The sequence below is a fragment of the Pristiophorus japonicus genome, chromosome 9 (assembly GCF_044704955.1).
Source record: "Pristiophorus japonicus isolate sPriJap1 chromosome 9, sPriJap1.hap1, whole genome shotgun sequence".
Lineage (NCBI taxonomy): Eukaryota > Metazoa > Chordata > Chondrichthyes > Pristiophoridae > Pristiophorus > Pristiophorus japonicus.
This window is the reverse complement of record NC_091985.1, coordinates 27,820,067-27,838,779: the sequence shown is the minus strand read 5'-3', so window position 1 is coordinate 27,838,779 and position 18,713 is coordinate 27,820,067. Positions and strand designations below refer to the sequence as shown.

Below are 18,713 nucleotides of genomic sequence, written 5' to 3'. Positions count from 1 at the left end.
TGACTGACTATGAAATAAACTTAAAACTAGAACACAAAATCACTCACCGGCTACTCACCAATCAGCTGTTTTCCTTGAGCCGACGTCACACTTTAGATTTTTGTCTTTGTTGAGGCCCGGACTCTCCCAGTCGCGCCTGGACTCCCCCCTCGCTCTCTGTCTCGGACTCTCCTTTCCCCCCCTGCTCTCTGATCCTCTCCCTCCCTCGCCCTCTCGGACACTCCCGGCCTCTCTGATGGATATCGCTGTTATAAACCCCAGGATAAGGAAAGCGTTGTTCATTGGGGTGTAACTGGGTTTTTAACGACGTCCTAAGTCATAATTACTGCTGATCAACCTCTGGCTCTGACAAACTAATTTTACATTTGTGGAATGCCAACTTTTTCCATTTGATAATTCCGTATTTTTAATGTGTTATATTTTTTGAAAAGTTTGTTTGATATTTCAGCTTCTACCTTAATCATATGTGTATGTCCCAATCTTTATTTCGCTCTCTGTAAAATTTATAAAAAGTGAAGGATAATCAGTGCATTTTACTTCCTGGTTTGCTGTCAGTGTGACTGACTGCTTAGCCGGCTTGATAACTTCACTGTTACTGGAGGCTGGAGATCCCCTTAGCGCCAGAATCAAATTAACGTCGGGAAAGGCGAAATTGATGCCACAAAGATAGCTAGATCTTTGTGTAGCAGCATTCTTCGAGGTCAGCAGCAAGCGCCATCACTTCGCCGCTGACTGCAAAATCCAGGCCAAAATATTAAACAAGAGGAATAGCATTTTTAATCGTTAGCCTACTGTGACCTCAGAATTCACGAGTAGCCGATGAATGGTTAACCTGTTATTTGCAGCAGGTTGCAAATTCACATATCTCTTTTAATTCAAGGTGGCAGCTGCTGATGAATTACAACTACTGCCTTCATCATCCAAACGGATTCCACGAACACCATCCATTGAGTCATGGCCTTCAACCACAGAAAACCTGGCCACAAATGAGTTAACTCCAGACAATGAAGTACTGTCTGAGCAAGTGGAGATAATTGATCTTTCTGGTACTGATAAAGATGATGACAAAATTGAAGTCCCAAAAGACGACTTTGATAGTTCTGGAAGAACAGAAGAATGGTCCATCGAAGAATATGTAGATGCTGCTGAGTCTCTGGATCGAGCGGACACTTCCAAGGAAATGGGCAGACCAGTTTCTGCAGATGTATTCATCCTAAATACGGAAGAGACAGTCTTAAGTGGCGATCCTACTCACGTGGAAGAACATGTTGTGGAGAAACATGCTACAAGTGGCCAAGAAATTGAGGTGCCTCAGACTGAAAATGAAGATGTGCCTGAAAATGAAATTCTATTTGTTGAGTCAGATAATGAGAAAAACTCTGAGTGTGAAGAAGGTATGTTTTGCTAAACTTAATGGATTTATATTTTTTTGTTTTCGACAATAATTGGGCCGTTAAGCCAGCCATGCGCACAAACTAGCACAGTTTAAAATCAGGTGGCATAATGTTGTGCCAAATGTTTCTCACTCCATCGCATCCATTAAAGAGCCTCATTGCATAGACCTTCTTGGATCCTAATAAGCCATGTAAAGGTTGGTAAAGAGCAATATATTTGGGCTTTTTTACTGTTCTAACTGATTCATTTTACAGATGGTGCTGTGTACACTGAAGACGTTGACTACCTTTAGTTTTGATCAGGGAATTGCAACGTGTTCTGAAATCCTTCATTTTAGGATTGAAATAGTTTTAATTTTAACTGGTTTTGTCTGTCAAACAAAACTAGTAATCGGTTTATACTTTATATTGCTAGTTTTGGATGTCAAGAATGGAAGTACTTCACTATCTGTAAACATTGCCACAGCATTCATCAGCTCAAGTAATGAAGAAGCAGCCCTGTTGATGTATAACCTTGAATCTGCTAACGAGGGGTAAGGCTGCAATATTTTTCCCCTTTAACTTCTTTGTCAGCATTCACTTATTGTCTGTACACTTCTCCATCTCACGATTTGCTCAACTTTTTTTTTTGCACCAAATTTGCAAAATAGTTTCCATTCCTCTTCCTCTTGATTCCCATTTGCACAAAGGTTGGCCTTGTCTTGGTATGTTGGTAAATCAATGTATTTTAAACATTTGGCAATTTTTTTTTCTTTGATTATTGTGTTGCTTTTATAACACACATTAATAAGCTTGGGAAGCATTTTTCATCTGTTGAATGAACTTTATCTGCCAGTCGTGCGCACATCCTCGAGGTTGACCACGGCACATCATTGGCCCAGGGCCTGAGAGCAGATCACATGTTCACTCAAAGTGTTGTGTGAGGGAGAAATGACCATACGGATATAAAGTAATGATTACATTGAAAACAGAATAACATTGTCACTTACAACTCTATTCCACTTTCAAGAAACCTCCATGGTTTACACACGACTATTATATGCTTTCTGCAAGAGATATGCCTACATGGTGAACCAAATGTTCCCGTGAAGCAGCACCCCCATTTCCCCCTTACCCCGCCCCCACAACCCCTCTAGTGCTTGTAGCGTATCTGATTTTGCAAAACCTAACTGCCATTTTTCCTATTTTTTTCAATGCATTGTTTCCAATAATGGATTAGTTACCCTGCTTCTATCAGAATTTGGATATGAATTCAACTTAAATGAATAAAGTGAAACTCCCCTCTCTGGCTGTAAGAATCTCATAATTTTAAAAATACAGATACACCTAGCTCACTTCCTGGTAGATGCCAGTGTGTGCCACATAACTGCCAATAATTTGCCATTAACATGACTGTCTCATTCAGTGAGACCATAAGCAACAGCTAATCTGGGAAATGCAGCTCCTTATTGAAAAATCAAAGGATGCTCTTCTCAGCCTGGAATGATCTCTGAACTGAATCATTCAGATTATTATCTGACTTGAGTGCTTGTTACCAATTAAGGGGAGGGGGGGTGGGTAAAGAAGGAAATTCCATTCCTAGTCAGTGTTTTCTCTAAACATTACGGCCTGGATGATGTGCATTAAGCTGTAGGGAAACTGCTTGCACTAATCAAAGGTTTTTAGACTAGAAGCATGATGATCAATTATGGCAGCACTTTTCAGCATTAATTCAGTTAATGGCACTGTTAGAAGGCTCAGGGGTGACCTAATAGAGGTCTTTAAAATTATGAATGGGTTCGATAGGGTAGACGTGGGCGAGATGTTTCCATTTCTGCGGGAGTCCAAAACTAGGGGCCATAAATATAAGTTAGTAACCAATAAATCCAGTAGGGAATTCAGGAGAAACTTCTTTACGCAGAGAATGTGGAACTCGCTACGACGTGGCGTAGTTGAGGTGAATAGCCTAGATGCATTTAAGGAAAAGCTAGAGTAGAAGGATATGCTGATGGGGTTAGATGAAGTAGGGTAGGAGGAGCATAAAAACACCAGCATAGGCAAGTGGCCTTTTTCTGTGCTGTTAATTCTGTTTGCTTTTGTTTGACTATTCAGTGAAGGCGTGCATCCAGAAATGCCTGAGGAACAACAGCTATCTCATATACCACAGGAAAAGGAAGGATTGTTCCAGAGTGAGGACATTCTCCACTCAGTCACTACAGACGCTGAACGTATGTCTAGTTCCTTTTATTACTTCTGTGTAAAATTACTATCTAGTTTAAATAAAACTAGCTTACTATTGCGGGTGAGCTTTTTTTCACATTTTTTTCAATGCAGCTTCTACAGTCAACAGGTTTGTTTGCCAAAGAACAATTGAAAACAACTGGAGGGACTTTTTCTGTGAAATCCACGTCAGCGGCGTACCTTCTGAACAAAAATGTGTGTAAAAATGGCTGTCTAATAAACAAAACCGCCCGATTTGCTGTCTTTGAACTTGTTTGTGCAAAATCAGTACTGTGTAGTTACATATGAATGTAGATTCTACAAACATCTCCTGGAAGATCATGGTTTAAGTTAACATGAAAGAAAAACTTGCATTTATATAGCACTTTATCACAACTCTGAATCACTTTACGTACAATTAATTATTCTGAAGTGCAGTACTTCTATTGGTAAATAATATGCTGATAAACTTCCTGCACCGGTCCATTTTGTTTCTCCCTGTATTGTGTAGTATGCATACTCTTGTTGATAAGAGGCTCCTGAAATATGGGAAATGGTCCACCTTGTCCAGGGCCGCGGCGTGGATCTTAATGACTGGGGGGCAGTGCTGTTCGGCGAGGACAGGCTGGTGGAGGACCTTTGTCTTACGGATGTTTAGTGTAAGGCCCATATTTTCGTACGCCTCAGTATATTGATGTTGAGATCCAACACCGCCTCCAGTGCGCCAGTGCAGCCTTCGGCCGCCTGAGGAAAAGAGTGTTAGAAGATTAGGCCCTCAAAACTGCCACCAAGCTCTAGGTCTACAGGGCTGTAGTAATAACCGCTCTCCCGTATGGCTCAGAGACATTGACCATGTACAGTAGACACCTCAAGTCGCTGGAGAAATACCACCAACAATGCCTTTGCAAGATCATACAAATCCCCTGGGAGGACAGACGCACCAACATTAGCGTCCTCGACCAGGCCAACATCCCCAGCATTGAAGCACTGACCACACTTGATCAGCTCCGCTGGGCAGGCCACATTGTTCACATGCCAGACACGAGACTCCCAAAACAAGCGTTCTACTCGGAACTCCTTCATGGCAAACGAGCCAAAGGTGGACAGAGGAAACGTTACAAGGACACCCTCAAAGCCTCCCTGAAAAAGTGCAACATCCCCACTGACACCTGGGAGTCCCTGGCCAAAGACCGCCCTAAGTGAAGGAAGTGCATCCGGGAGGCAGCTGAACACCTCGAGTCTCATCGCCGAGAGCATGCAGAAATCAAGTGCAGGCAGCGGAAGGAGTATGCGGCAAACCTGTCCCACCCACCCTTTCACTCAATGACTATCTGTCCCACCTGTGACGGGGACTGTGGTTCTCATATTGGACTGTTCAGCCACTTAAGTACTTATTTTAAGAGTGGAAGCAAGTCTTCCTCGATTCCGAGGGACTGCCTATGATGTTGATGAGTATACATGCTAATCACTAGAAGGATAAAAGGAACTTAAGTCTTTTAACTGTCTGGTTTTGCATTAAATTAAGAAACACACATTTGCTTTTATGGTTGGAAACTGGAACCATAGGTGTTTACAGCACAGGCGGAAGCCATTTATAACACAGGAGGAGGCCACTTGACCCAATGTGTCTGTGCCAGCTCATTGCTTGAGGAGTCCAAAACTAATCACAAAATTCTTCTGTCTCCCTGCGTCTTCAAATGTTTATCTACTCTTCCCTTAAAAGATGCAACACTGTCTACCTCAACCACTTGTGTAAAGCATCGGATGGTCCTATAACCCCTTGCGTAAAGAAATGTCTTCTAACTTCTTTCCTCACTCTCTTACTAGCAATCTTAAATTGATGACGCCTAGATGCTGACTCGCTAAATAGTCTTTTACTATTCACACTATCAAACCCCTTCATAATTTTAAACCCCTCTATTATATCTCTTCATTTTCTATGCTGTTGTGGAAATAGTCTCAGTATCTCATCTTCCTCATTGCTGAAAGGTTACCTTTATTTCAGTAGACGCATTTTCATACTCCAAATGAGGAATGTTTTGTGTTGTGGAGAAACTGCCACTTGAACAATCTCTGCATTCCCAGGTCAGGTAAAGGATGGCTAAATGGAGAATCTAACTCCCTTTGCTCTGCTGCACCAACTTGTTTTAAACTCTCATTCGGAAGTACTCTATCCTAGGCTAGTATTTAATTTGACAATTTCTTTCCCCAGCCACCCTTAAAATTGACGAGAGATTGCAATTTTGTATTTAATTCAATGTTATTCTGTGCTGCGAGCTTGTGCAGTTGGATTGTAAATTTTCCAAATTCATTTCACATAGGACTCTTGTAGTCAGGGGGGAGAGAGAAATTATTTATATCAATAATAAATGCTTGTGCACTGCCACTGTCTTTCACATGCTGAGAGTGGCATCTGTATGTGACATCCCACATTTACGCTGCTCTCCTAGCCTGGCAGCAGGGTTGTAGGCAGATGTTCATGGGTCTGCAATTCTTTCACTAGAGTATGGGAGACAGATTTAGCAGTGCAAATATAGGGAACTGCCTCAAGGGTGACAATTTCCTGGAATTTGATGTAAAGAAGCATTGGTGTAAAAGTGCCTAATGTTTGAAATTTGAGCTCAAGTCCCTGGGGTAAAAGGAGAATATGCTAACTCATTGTGATACTACTTCAGTATATTACCTAGTTAGATTATTATCTTTGTTGTTGCCAAGTTGCTTCTATCCTTTTCCAAACACCTTCTGGTAACACTTGCTCCAACTACTGAAGTGATGTTCCATCTAGACAGGGGCTACTATGTTTTCCCAAGTATCTAAAGGGGTAGTATTTCGGCACCCACCAACCACTTTGCCAGTTATAATTCAGTTGCACATAAAATAAAGTAAGTCTGCTGCACAAGTAAAAACACCAATTATGGAAATAAGCATAAACAGCTGAGTTTGTAGATTGAGGTTTTGCCATACTAGATGTAAGTGACTGCAAGCACAAGCATATTCCGATGAGGATCTGGTGAGAAGGATTTAGAGAGGCTAGGTCTGTGGGCAGAGACATGCCACATGCAGAGAAACTAGCACTACAGGGGCTATGGTAGCATAGTGTTTATGTTACTAGACTAATGATCAAGAGGCCTGGAGTAATTCAGTTAATTAAATAAATCTGGAATAAAAAGCTAGCATCACTAATATTGACCATGAAACTACTGGATTGTTGTAAAAGTCTATCTGTTTCACTAATGTCCTTTCACCATATTTGACTCCAGGCCCACAGCAATGTGGTTGACTCTTAACTGCCCCCTGAAATGGTCTAGCAAGCAGTTGTATAAGGGAGACTCGCCACCATCTTCTCAAAGGCAATTGGGGATGGGCAATAAATGCTGGCCTTGCCAGAGACACCCTTATCACATGAATGAATTTTTTTTTTAAATACTGGGGTTAAAAGGGTTAAATTTTGAGACCAGGGTGCATAGATTAAGCTTGTATTCCCTTTCTAACTGGTGTTTAAAATGATCCAAGGAGTTGATGAGGTAGATGGAGAGAAACGATTTGCTCTGTTGGCAGAGTCTAGAACAAGGGGACATAATAAACTTAGAACTAGACTCTTCAGGGGTGATGTGAGGAAACATTGTTCACACAAAGGGTAGTGGAAATCTAGAAAGGTTGTTGAGTCTAGATCAATTGAAAATTTCAAAACTGAGCTTTTTGTTAGCAAGGGTATTAAGGGTTACGGAACCAAGACCAGTAAATGGAGTTAAGAGACAGATCAGTCATGATGTAATTGAATGGCGAAACAAGCTCATGGGGCTGAGTGGCTACTCCTGTTCCTATAGATGAGGCATGAGGCCAACAGAAATACAGAACATTTATTGACATGATTTTCAACCGTTTAAGTGCCAGTTGCTTCCCCATGTGAAGGAAGGGAACAATCTGAAACTTAGTCACCAAGGAGGCTGCAACTGGAGGCTGCATTTTCTCGAATAGCCATTGGCCTAGAAATTGCGATAGGAGGCATACCTCCAGATTATGCCTCCAACTCACGAAACAATTCCGAAAGAACCTACTGGCGTTCAACCTGTGTAGGCGTATGGCAGCGTAAAAGCCCACTGATCCCAGGGGTGCAGGCATACCTGGGATTTTGTGCGCCTGGTCCTCCAATGACAAAGGGGGATTCCATTATAATCATTTACAAAGGGAATCCCCTAATATGCAATGGAATCCCCAAATAATTATACAATGTACAGAATAGTAATAATTATACATGTACTGAATTGCAACTTTATATGAGCCTTATATAAACCCTTGTGCTTTTACCAGCCATAAGGTTTGTGTAGACAATTGCTGGGCAGTTGTTGAGCAAATAGCCCAACTCTCTGCCAGCAATACTAATTTTTCAGGCGGTTTGGATGATCTGTCAAAAGGCACACAGTGATCGATAGCAAGTTCCGAATTTCGCGCATGAAATCCAGAAGTTGCAAAACCTTTCAAGTGGATTATGACGGCGCACTGTCACGGAGACTGCAATTTCAGGGCCAGTGTATCTTCATATGAATTCTGTTGCAATGATCTTGTGGCTCTTAAGTGTAACAGTTCCTTCATTTAGAATTTCAAAGATTTGACCCACATAATGGTGGAGAAAATTAATGTTTTCTTTGGGAGCCATAGAAATTGTTGAAGCAGTGATAAATTTTATTTTATGGGGTACGGAGAAGAAAAAGACCTCATCAATGTACACCTCAATGTGAAAAGGGGAGTGTTGAACATGTTGAATCTTATGGCACACAAATGTGCAGGATAGTTAAAACCATTTGATTCATCAGCATCTAAAGCCCTTTTTTTAAAGCCAAGGTAGATATTAAATATTTAATTTTGTTTACTTGGTACTTAAACAGAAGAAAGGGATTTGGATTGCTCTTTAAATTTTACACTTTTTTAAAAAAATTTGCGTTTCCAGCTGTGGTGATTGTAGTCGACAATGAGGACATCCCCAGTACACCGTCAAGAAATGAAGAAAATGGGTCTGCATTATCAAGAAATGAGGAAAGTGATGTTGAAATGATGGACATTAATGCGGTGTGTACACAGGATGAACCACTTGCAGTTTTCCTTCCTGTAAACACTCCACATTTGCAGGTAAACTCAATAATATTCTCCATTTATAGTAGGGCTGTATTTCTCATTGGAGCATAGAAGGCTAAGTGGAGATTTGACCGAAGTGTTTAGAATCATGAAAGATTTAGATGGAGTAAATAAAGGAAACCTGTTCCCAATGGCCTACGGTCGATAACGAGAGGGCACAGATTTAAGGTGTTGGTAAAAGAGCCAAAGGCAACATGGGGAAAAACGTTTTTATGCAATGAGTAGTTAGGATTTGGAATGCATTACCAGATAGGGTGGTGAATACAGATTCAATAGTGGCCTTCAAAGGGGAATTGGATAAATACTTGGAGAAAAAATTATAAGGATATGGGGAAAGAGCGGGGGTTTGAGACTAACTGGATTGCTCTTTGAAAGAACTGGCGGAGACTCGATGGACTCCTGTGCTCTACTAGATACATAGAAAATAGGTGCAGGAGTAGGCCATTCGGCCCTTCTAGCCTGCACTGCCATTCAATGTGTTCATGGCTGAACATGCAACTTCAGTACCCCATTCCTGCTTTCTCACCATATCCCTTGATCCCCTTAGTACTAAGGACTACATCTAACTCTTTTTTGAATATATTTAGTGAATTGGCCTCAACTACTTTCTGTGGTAGAGAATTCCACAGGTTCACCACTCTCTGGGTGAAGAAGTTCCTCCTCATCTCGGTCCTAAATGGCTTACCCCTTATCCTTAGACTGTGACCCCTGGTTCTGGACTTCCCCAACATTGGGAACATTCTTCCAGCATCTAACCTGTCTAAACCCATCAGAATTTTAAACGTTTCTATGAGGTGCCCTCTCATTCTTCTGAACTCCAGTGAATACAAGCCCAGTTGATCCAGTCTTTCTTGATCAGTCCTGCCATCCCGGGAATCAGTCTGGTGAACCTTCGCTGCACTCCCTCAATAGCAAGAATGTCCTTCCTCAGGTTAGGAGACCAAAACTGTATACAATACTCCAGGTGTGGCCTCACCAATGCCCTGTACAACTGTAGCAACACCTCCCTGCCCCTGTACTCAAATCCCCTCGCTATGAAGGCCAACATGCCATTTGCTTTCTTAACCGCCTGCTGTACCTGCATGACAACCTTCAATGACTGATGTACCATGACACCCAGGTCTCGTTGCACCTCCCCTTTTCCTAATCTGTCACCATTCAGATGATAGTCTGTCTCTCTGTTTTTACCACCAAAGTGGATAACCTCATATTTATCCACATTATACTTCATCTGCCATGCATTTGCCCACTCACCTAACCTATCCAAGTCGCTCTGCAGCCTCATAGCATCCTCCTCGCAGCTCACACTGTTCTATGATTCCACGGTTAATGTATTCTTTAAACTTTACAGTATGTATAATTATACAAGCTGTTCTTCATTCAGCTTCTTAACATAGATGCAAAGGTTGCCCCCCAAATTAGGGGGAAACTGTAGGACCCACACATGCATCTTTCCATCCCTTTCAAGGCATGAAATATCTTAGTAATGTATCTTTAATTCTTTATTGTCTCAAAGTCTGTCAATCCAGATTGTTGAGGGTTGGCATAACAGCCACTGCAGCCAATTGTGCAGCTTTAATGGTAAATGTGATTAAATATCTAATGACAACAGATACCTGGAAACCTGATCAGCTCAAATGGACTTGTACCATGCAAACTACTAATTTGGGGCAGTATGTTCTTTACTTTGAAAACCTCCCATCATTCGGCCTTAGGAGTGCAACGAAGGATTCCTGGGATGGGGGCATTGTCCTATGAGGAAAGATTAAGTAGACTCGGCCTATATTCTCTACGGTTTAGAAAACTGAATGGTGGTGCAGGCTCGAAGGGCCGAATGGCCTACTATGCTCTTCCCCACAAGTGGAAACATTCTCTGTATCCACTCTATCAAAACCTTTCATAGTTTTATCACCCCTCAGCCTTCTTTTTTCAAGAGAAGAGAGACCCAGCCTGTTCATCCTTTCCTGATATGTATACCCTCGCATTTCTGGTAACATCCTTGTAAGTCTTCTCTGCACCCTCTCCAGTGCATCTATATCCTTTTTATAATATGGCGACCAGAACTGTATGCAGTAACTAGTGGGGTCGAACTACAGGTTTAGCATAACTTCCCTACTTTTCAATGCAATACCTCTAGAAATAAACCCGAGTGCTTGGTTTGCTTTTTTTTATGGCCTTGCTAACCTGTGTCGCAACTTTTAGTGATTTATGTATTTGTACTCCGAGATCCCTTTGTTCCTCAACCCCACCTAGACTCACGCAAGTAGTAAGTGACCTCCCTGTTCTTCCTACCAAAATGTAATGCCTCACATTTATCTGTGTTGAACTTCAATTGCCAATTATATGGCCATTCTGCAAGTTTATGAATTGGAGTTATCCGCAAATTTAGAAATTGTATTTTTGATTCCAAAGTCGAAATCGTTAATATAAATTGTGAACAACAGTGGTCCCAGCACTGATCCTTGTGGAACACCACTACCCACCTTCTGCCACTGTGAATAGCTACCTTTTACCCCTACTCTCTGCTTTCCGTGTTGAAGCCAGCTAGCTATCCATTCTGCTACTCATCCTCTGACTGCATTCTCTGACCTTGTTCATCAGTCTAATATCGGGTACCTTATCGAAGGCCTTTTGAAAATCTAGATAAATTACATCTACTGCAATACCATCTTCAAAAAATTCAATGAGGGTGGTCAAGCAAGACATTCCCTTTTGAAATCCATGCTGACTATTATATTTTTGGTTTCTAGATGTTCTATTTTCTCCTTTAGTAGGGAATCCATTTTTCCTACCACCAATGTTAAGCTGACTGGTCTATAATTCCCTGAATATGTTCTATCCTCCCATTTTAAATATAGGTATTATGTTAGCTATCCGCCGGTCCTCTGGCACTACACCTTTTTCTAATGAATTATTAAATATGTGTAATAATGCCTCTGCTATCTCTTCCCCAGATTCTTTTAAAATGCATGGATTAGGGTTTTATCCTCCTTGAGTTTGATGAGTTTATTTAATATAACCCCTCTTTATTTTGAATATACTTATCTCATTACTAATCTCATCATCTAATGTCATGTCCACCTGTTCTATCTCCCTGGTAAATACTGAAGCAAAATAATTATTTAATATTTCTACCATCTCTCTATCAATACCTGTGGTATTATCCTGCCTATCCCTTAATGGCTCTATTCCCATCCCAACCTTCCTTTTTTATTGATGTGCCTGTAAAATATTTTACTATTTTTTATGTTCCTTGATAATTTAATTTCATAGTTCTTTGCCTTCCTAATTGTTTTTTTGGCTTCTAATCTTTTTGTATTCTCCCTCATCATGCACTCCCATGCTGTCTATGTACTCAATGTATGCCTCTTTCCTTACCCTCAGTTGTTCCATGGCTTTATTCCTCCATGGAGTCTCATTAGTGTTTAGTTTGTTCTTTCCTTTTAGCAGAATATATTGTTCCTGCACGGTGTTGAATACCATTTTAAATGTTTCGTACTGCTGTTACTTATTTTATTTTCCCAAGTTTTATTCTCAGCCCCTCAAAATCAGCTTTTCTCCATTCTATTACCCTGATTTTCGTCATACTTATGTCCTTCTCAATTACCATCATAAAGCATATTATATTGCACATTTTGGCTGCCGCTTCAGACCTGAGCCCTTTTACCTCTTTTAAACTTCCTTCTTCTGCTTTTTCTCTCTTTCCCTCCCTTGTCAATATCTAACATGTTGTAAAACTGTTCTAAAGTGCCTTGGGACATTTTATTATGTTAAAAGCGCTTTATAAATAAAAGTTTATTTTTATATTATGGTCACTAGGGCCTAGATGTTCCCCCACTTTTACTTTTCTTATCTGCTCTGGTTCATTCCCCTTTACTAGATCCAATAGCAAATCCTCCCTTGGGCTTTCTAGATATTGGATTAAAAAGGAGTCCGGTATACATTGTAGGAGCTCCATTCCCTTAGCCCCTTTACCTACCTCTTCTATAGTAATATCAGGGTAGTTGAAATCCCCAGGATGATTACTCTTATGTATTTTACTCATTTCCCTAATTTGTCTGCATATTGCTTCCTCCACCTCCTTTCCACTATTAATGTGATTGATCCTCTATTATCTTTTATCTCTATCCATATGGATTCTATTTTTGTCTTGCTGATGGCTGCATCTCTTTTTTTCTACTGCCATTATGTTATCCCTAATAACAAACAATTACAGTGCAATACCAAAATGAAGCTTTTTGTGCAGTGGAGCTGAGGGAATACAATTGTGCATGATTCCTGCAGGGGACTAAACTCCAAGAGGTTTCCCCTCTGTTTGGATGACTACCTATTTATTTGTATGGTGAAGGTTGTAAACTATACTCGATGAGAAAGATTAACCAAAAAAGGTAATATTTACATTTAAGTGCTTGCCTTTAACACTATTTTCTCCTTTAACTGTGATCCATTAGTATGTGTATTAAAATAAACCGTGTAGTGAATTCTGATGTACACAAAAGGGTGTCAAAGTAGGTGTACTTAAAGGTGTGTATTACTTGTAGAAAATATTTTTGTTAAAACTCCTGCCTCTGATTACAGGATGTTGATGATGGGTTTGAAGTGCAGCCCCCAAGGGAGGAATCTTGGCCTGCAGCTTCTGCAGAGCCGGAGCAACATGAACCAGTTGTATTTGCTGGAGAGTATGATTTTGAACCTGCAGAGCAGACCTATAATACAATAACAGCTGTGAGCGAAGCTGAAGATGAAGAAGTTGAGGTTGCAGAACACCATAATGTTCAAGAAAACTTCACTTTAATGTTAGAAGGCGATGATGGAGATGAGACTATAGAACTGTTAACATCTGCAGAGACAAATCAACAGCTTGCTTTAGTTGAGAATGAAAAGGCAATTCCATTTGAATCAATGGAAATGCAAATTAGTGAACCCAATAAAGAGACTCCAGAGGATAATGCTGTTGAAAGTGAAGAGCAGACGTGTATAAAAAATAATTCTTTAGTTCTTGAAGAACCATTGGAAGACCAACACAATCTGGCTGAAGCATTGTCTTTTGTGACTGAACCAATTAAAGTGGCCATAACAGATCATTCAATAGAGATTCTTAAAGGAGGTCAATCAAATGTAGAAGAATTGCCTGAAATGATCTCCTTACCTGTTCAGGTAGATAGCCCAGTAACAAGTGAGATGAGTGGCTTGTATAAAAGCAAGGCAGGAAAGAAAGAACAGCCAAATGTGTCTGAAGAGACTGTTGACAAAGTTATACAGAGTAAGCAAATGGAGGCTGTGGAGATGCCTACACGGTCCTTGAGAGGAAAAAGTAATAAAGTGACTGAAACCAATAATGAGAAACTGGTATTAGTGGAAATTCAGGAAGTTAAACCTAAAATGAACATAGCTGCAACACCAAGGAGGAGTATGAGGAAAGCTGGTACAGGTGTAGGTGAGATCCTGAAAAATAACTTGGCTGAGCCTAAGGATGTACCACTTGATCAAAAAACTGACTCGGTCCATCCTACTTCAAGGTCCACCAGAAAAACTATCAATAGTAGATCAAATGTCATGGAAGGTAGTTTGCTTGTTGCCAAAATGCCACTCAGTCAGCATACTGAAACTGCTCCTATTTTGAGATCCACAAGGCGAAGTGTTGCTATTAAAGCAGATGCAGAACACATCTTGCATGGTCCTTTGAAAACACCACTAAGTCAGAAAGCTGAAATCATTCCTATTTCTCAACGGCCTGCTAGAAAGAAAAGTAGGAAACTTTCTGAAGTTGATGCTCTACTGAACGACCCACTTTCAACAATGGAGTTTGATGAGCTAGTGCCTGTGCTACCTACACCCAGCAGACTTACAAGAAGTAGGGCCAAAGATGCCCACCTTGTGGCACTAGAAAACATTGCTGAACTGACTTCAAATGTCGAGATAACCTTGCCTGCTAATTCAAAGACAACAAGGAGGGGGCAGCCTGTTGCAAGCAAAGACACACCAAAGCCTGTTATTAAAGATGACATTGAGGATGGCAGGCAAGAGGAACAGCTTACAGTAACGTTTACCCACAAACCAACTAGAAGGAGACCTGGTAAAGGCTCCGAATCACGGGCAATAATTTTAGCAGAAGAGGTTCCTTATGCTTTCTCTCCTCCTCTCACAAGGTCATCAAGAAAGTCAAAAGGTAATTTTGTTTGGAGCTCTTAAATAATGCTTCTTCAAATGTATTTTGAACCTTTTTGTAGGCACTTGTAGCTGGTTTAGGCTATTTTATTTTATTTTACTCAACCAAATAGACACTACTGCAAAAATTGAAATGAAGGCCATAGTTCAATTAGCACAAGTGTGTACAGTTCTGACAAAGTCATCGGCATTTTCTGTTTTTGTTTCAATTTCCAGCATCAGTAGTATCTTGCTTTTGCACAAAGTGGAAAGTTTTGCTGTTGGCCTGAAACATGAACATTTAGCATTAATTTATTACCTCTTTTACCAATACTACATAACCTCTTATGAAGCATTGCTCATTTGCTTCATTTTCACGTACACATGAAGAGACTAGCAACTATACGCAGGCTGGATAAGGCTGGTGGACAGAACCACTGGTGGCCTCCCACCGTGCTGTAAATTTCTATGATTCTATGTAATTTTTCACTTGTGTATGTAGAAATTGTTACAAAAGTATATATCACTTTATATTAGCACAGCAGGCTGAAGTGTATCACCACTGTTTTTTGCAAGTACATTTGAGTTAATTATATATTTTGGAATTTTTTTTTCCTTTTTGCACCAATTTTCTTTTCCCCCTTCTGAAAGCATTAACTGCTTGCTTGGGGGGTATGGTTCACTTGGTATTGATCACTCTTGAGTATCATGCCCAAATGGTCATTCTTCGTGTGTGAGCACAGATGATGAGCAAGGCCACAAGAAAATTACAGTCTAATTTTTCACAGAAATCCCACTGCCACAAAAGTCGCTTCTTTCCTATTTCTGTTCCCTCATAGGTGAAAGTCCATTCCCTTTGTTAAAAACCATGTGTTCCATTACCCATTTACCCCTCATTTCCATTACTGGCTCCTTGGATATAGTTTTTGCCAGCTCTGGGAATTTCTGCTCAGAGTGCAGTATCCCCACTCCACCGTGGATCACCTCAGAGTGAAGTAGCAGTATCCGATGAGAAGCACCAGTGAGGGTCAAGTCTAAGAAGACTGCCTGCGTGAACTTCTGGGTATAATCCCTCTGTAGAGTTCAGCTCTGCATAAAGGAGGCCCTGCTGTCCTTATGACATGAAATATCACTTTTATCTTTTTTATGTAATGAATTGTAAATAATCTGATGCACAGCCTGAAAAGGGGATGGAAACCGATTCAATAGCAACTTTCAAAAGGAAATTGGATATATACTTGAAAAGGCAACATTTGCAGGGCTATAGGCGAAGAGCAGGGAAGCCGGACCAATTGGATAGCTCTTTCAAAGACACAGACACGATGGGCCGGCTGGCTTCCTTCTGTGCAGTATGATTCTATTCTATGTGAAAAACGTATAAACAATCTGATTTAACGATGCAGGGTATCAATACATATCCACAATAGTCCACACCTGTCGGAAGTGGAAAATTCCTCACAGTTTTGCCATTATCTTCAGGGTTTTCCATCAGCTTTGATGTGTCGCGTTGATTCTATCCTCATTTGCAAATATGCATTTTCAGGGTCGCTGAATAGTGATAAACAGCAGGAAGCCTGGTTGATTTTCTTTAATTTCTGTTCCCTGAACGATGGGGCAATGATGCAACAAATTCCTATCCCGGCTGAGACCAGATGGTTAACCTACCCCAGGCTGAGAAATGAATTCAGAACCATGCTGGTGCATGTAGCTCAGCTACTTACTGCCTTAACCAGCTGAACTTGCGAAGTTGTATCAATATTTGACAAAAACATCAGAAACTTAGAGTGAAAAAGTATTCCAGCTCATCAAGCCCACTCCGTCCAGAGTCCAGGTGTAATTATTCTGTCATGGACTCTCCTCCCACACCACCTGGTGATCGCTTACTTTCAGAGACATTCATTACTTTCTCTGGCCTCCCCTCCCCATGTTAAATACCTTTCTAATCTTCGATTCATTTCTCAATCCAGCTCCTTTTAAGTTGCCAACTTATCCTTAATTAGTTACTTCCTTTGGAATTTCAGTTTTGACTACCTGGGGAGAGGGGAAGAGACATGTTTTGCTAATTTGTAACCTTCCTTGAGGCTTGTGAATTTTGTATTTGAATAGGCTCATTCCCAGATAAATAGCTCATTTACTTTCTATATCATCTGTACCTTGCATTATTTTGAATAACTGCATCATATTCTCCACATTTATGATTTTCCCAGCAAAATTTAGTTTCGTCACTTCAGACTTTCTTCAATAACTTTAGACTCCCAATGCCTGGAATCGTCTTTGTCATTCATTGTTTTGATCATCCTGAATCCAATTGAGTCATCCTGCACTTTAATTAATCCCAGCACTGGCTTTATGTGATTTATCATTTCATGAATTCTTTTCAGTGATCATGAATAAAAAGTACTTCTGCTGATACACAATTTCAATAAGTTAATTGCTTCACATTTACTCAAAGTGCAGTTTGAAGAATCTTGTATATTAATTGAAGCAAATGGTATCTATGAGTCTGAAAGCATTGAGGGGCATCCTAATGATTACAATAGCCCTCACATTTCTGGTGTCCTGCTGTCTCTTGTGGTTCCAGTGGATTTCCGGGTTTTATGCTCCCATCGCCGGTGTATATAGGGGGGTGTTATTTCTGTGCTCACCAAGGTAAGAGTTGTAATGCTCAGCCACTTCAGGCGCCATCATGTTACATGACGCATGGGTTAGAAGCACAATGATGCTTGAGCATCCCCAATTTTAAACGCTTCATTATTGGTGACTGCCTTTAGCTGCCTAGGCCCTAAGCAATTCCTCCCTAAACCTTTCCGGCTTTATACCTCTCCTCCTTAAAGCGCTCCTTAAAACCTACCTCTTTTTGGTCATAAGGTAATATCTTCTTATGTGGCTCAGTGTCAGATTTTGTTTAACGCTCCGGTGAAGCGCCTTGGGATGTTTTACTACTTTGAAGGCGCGTTATAAACATAGAAACATAGAAAATAGGTGCAGGAGTAGGCCATTCGGCCCTTCGAGCCTGCACCGCCATTCAATGAGTTCATGGCTGAACATGCAACTTCAGTACCCCATTCCTGCTTTCTTGCCATACACCTTGATCCCCCTAGTAGTAAGGACTACATCTAACTCCTTTTTGAATATATTTAGTGAATTGGCCTCAACAACTTTCTGTGGTAGAGAATTCCACAGGTTCACCACTCTCTGGGTGAAGAAGTTTCTCCTCATCTCGGTCCTAAATGGCTTACCCCTTATCCTTAGACTGTGACCCCTGGTTCTGGACTTCCCAACATTGGGAACATTCTTCCTGCATCTAACCTGTCTAAACCCGTCAGAATTATAAATGTTTCTATGGGATCCCCTCTCATTCTTCTGAACTCCAGTGAATACAAGCCCAGTTGATCCAGTCTTTCTTGATATGTCAGTCCCGCCATCCCGGGAATCAGTCTGGTGAACCTTCGCTGCACTCCCTCAATAGCAAGAATGTCCTTCCTCAAGTTAGGAGACCAAAACTGTACACAATACTCCAGGTGTGGCCTCACCAAGGCCCTGTACAACTGTAGTAACACCTCCCTGCCCCAGTACTCAAATCCCCTCGCTATGAAGGCCAACATGCCATTTGCTTTCTTAACCGCCTGCTGTACCTGCATGCCAACCTTCGATACACGCTGATTTGAAAACAAGGGATGAGAATTTTTAAATTGAGGAGTTGCCTGACCTCGAGCCAAGGTAGGTCAGCGAGCACAGGGGTCAGGGGGGAACAGGACTTGGTACGAGTTAGGACACGGGCAGCAGAGTTTTGGATGAGTTCAAGCTTATGGAGGGTGGAAGATGGGAGTCCGGCCAGGA

The 18,713-nt window shown here is 41.0% G+C and overlaps 1 protein-coding gene across 3 annotated transcripts in view; it reads left to right on the top strand.

Annotated features, from left to right (window-relative positions):
* ahctf1 (AT hook containing transcription factor 1) overlaps positions 1-18,713 on the top strand; it is a 118,728-nt gene that overhangs the window by 86,425 nt on the left and 13,590 nt on the right. For 2 of the 3 annotated variants that reach the window (XR_011594987.1, XM_070889213.1), the window contains exons 29-34: positions 881-1,394; positions 1,810-1,927; positions 3,486-3,601; positions 3,708-3,809; positions 8,542-8,720; positions 13,305-14,895. Coding sequence is in view for 2 of the 3 variants with exons in the window: in XM_070889213.1 (XP_070745314.1) it covers positions 881-1,394; positions 1,810-1,927; positions 3,486-3,601; positions 3,708-3,809; positions 8,542-8,720; positions 13,305-14,895 (2,620 nt within the window). In the remaining variant the exon portion in view is untranslated. The remainder of the gene's footprint in view (positions 1-880; positions 1,395-1,809; positions 1,928-3,485; positions 3,602-3,707; positions 3,810-8,541; positions 8,721-13,304; positions 14,896-18,713) is intronic. The other variant, XM_070889214.1, reaches the window with a different exon arrangement.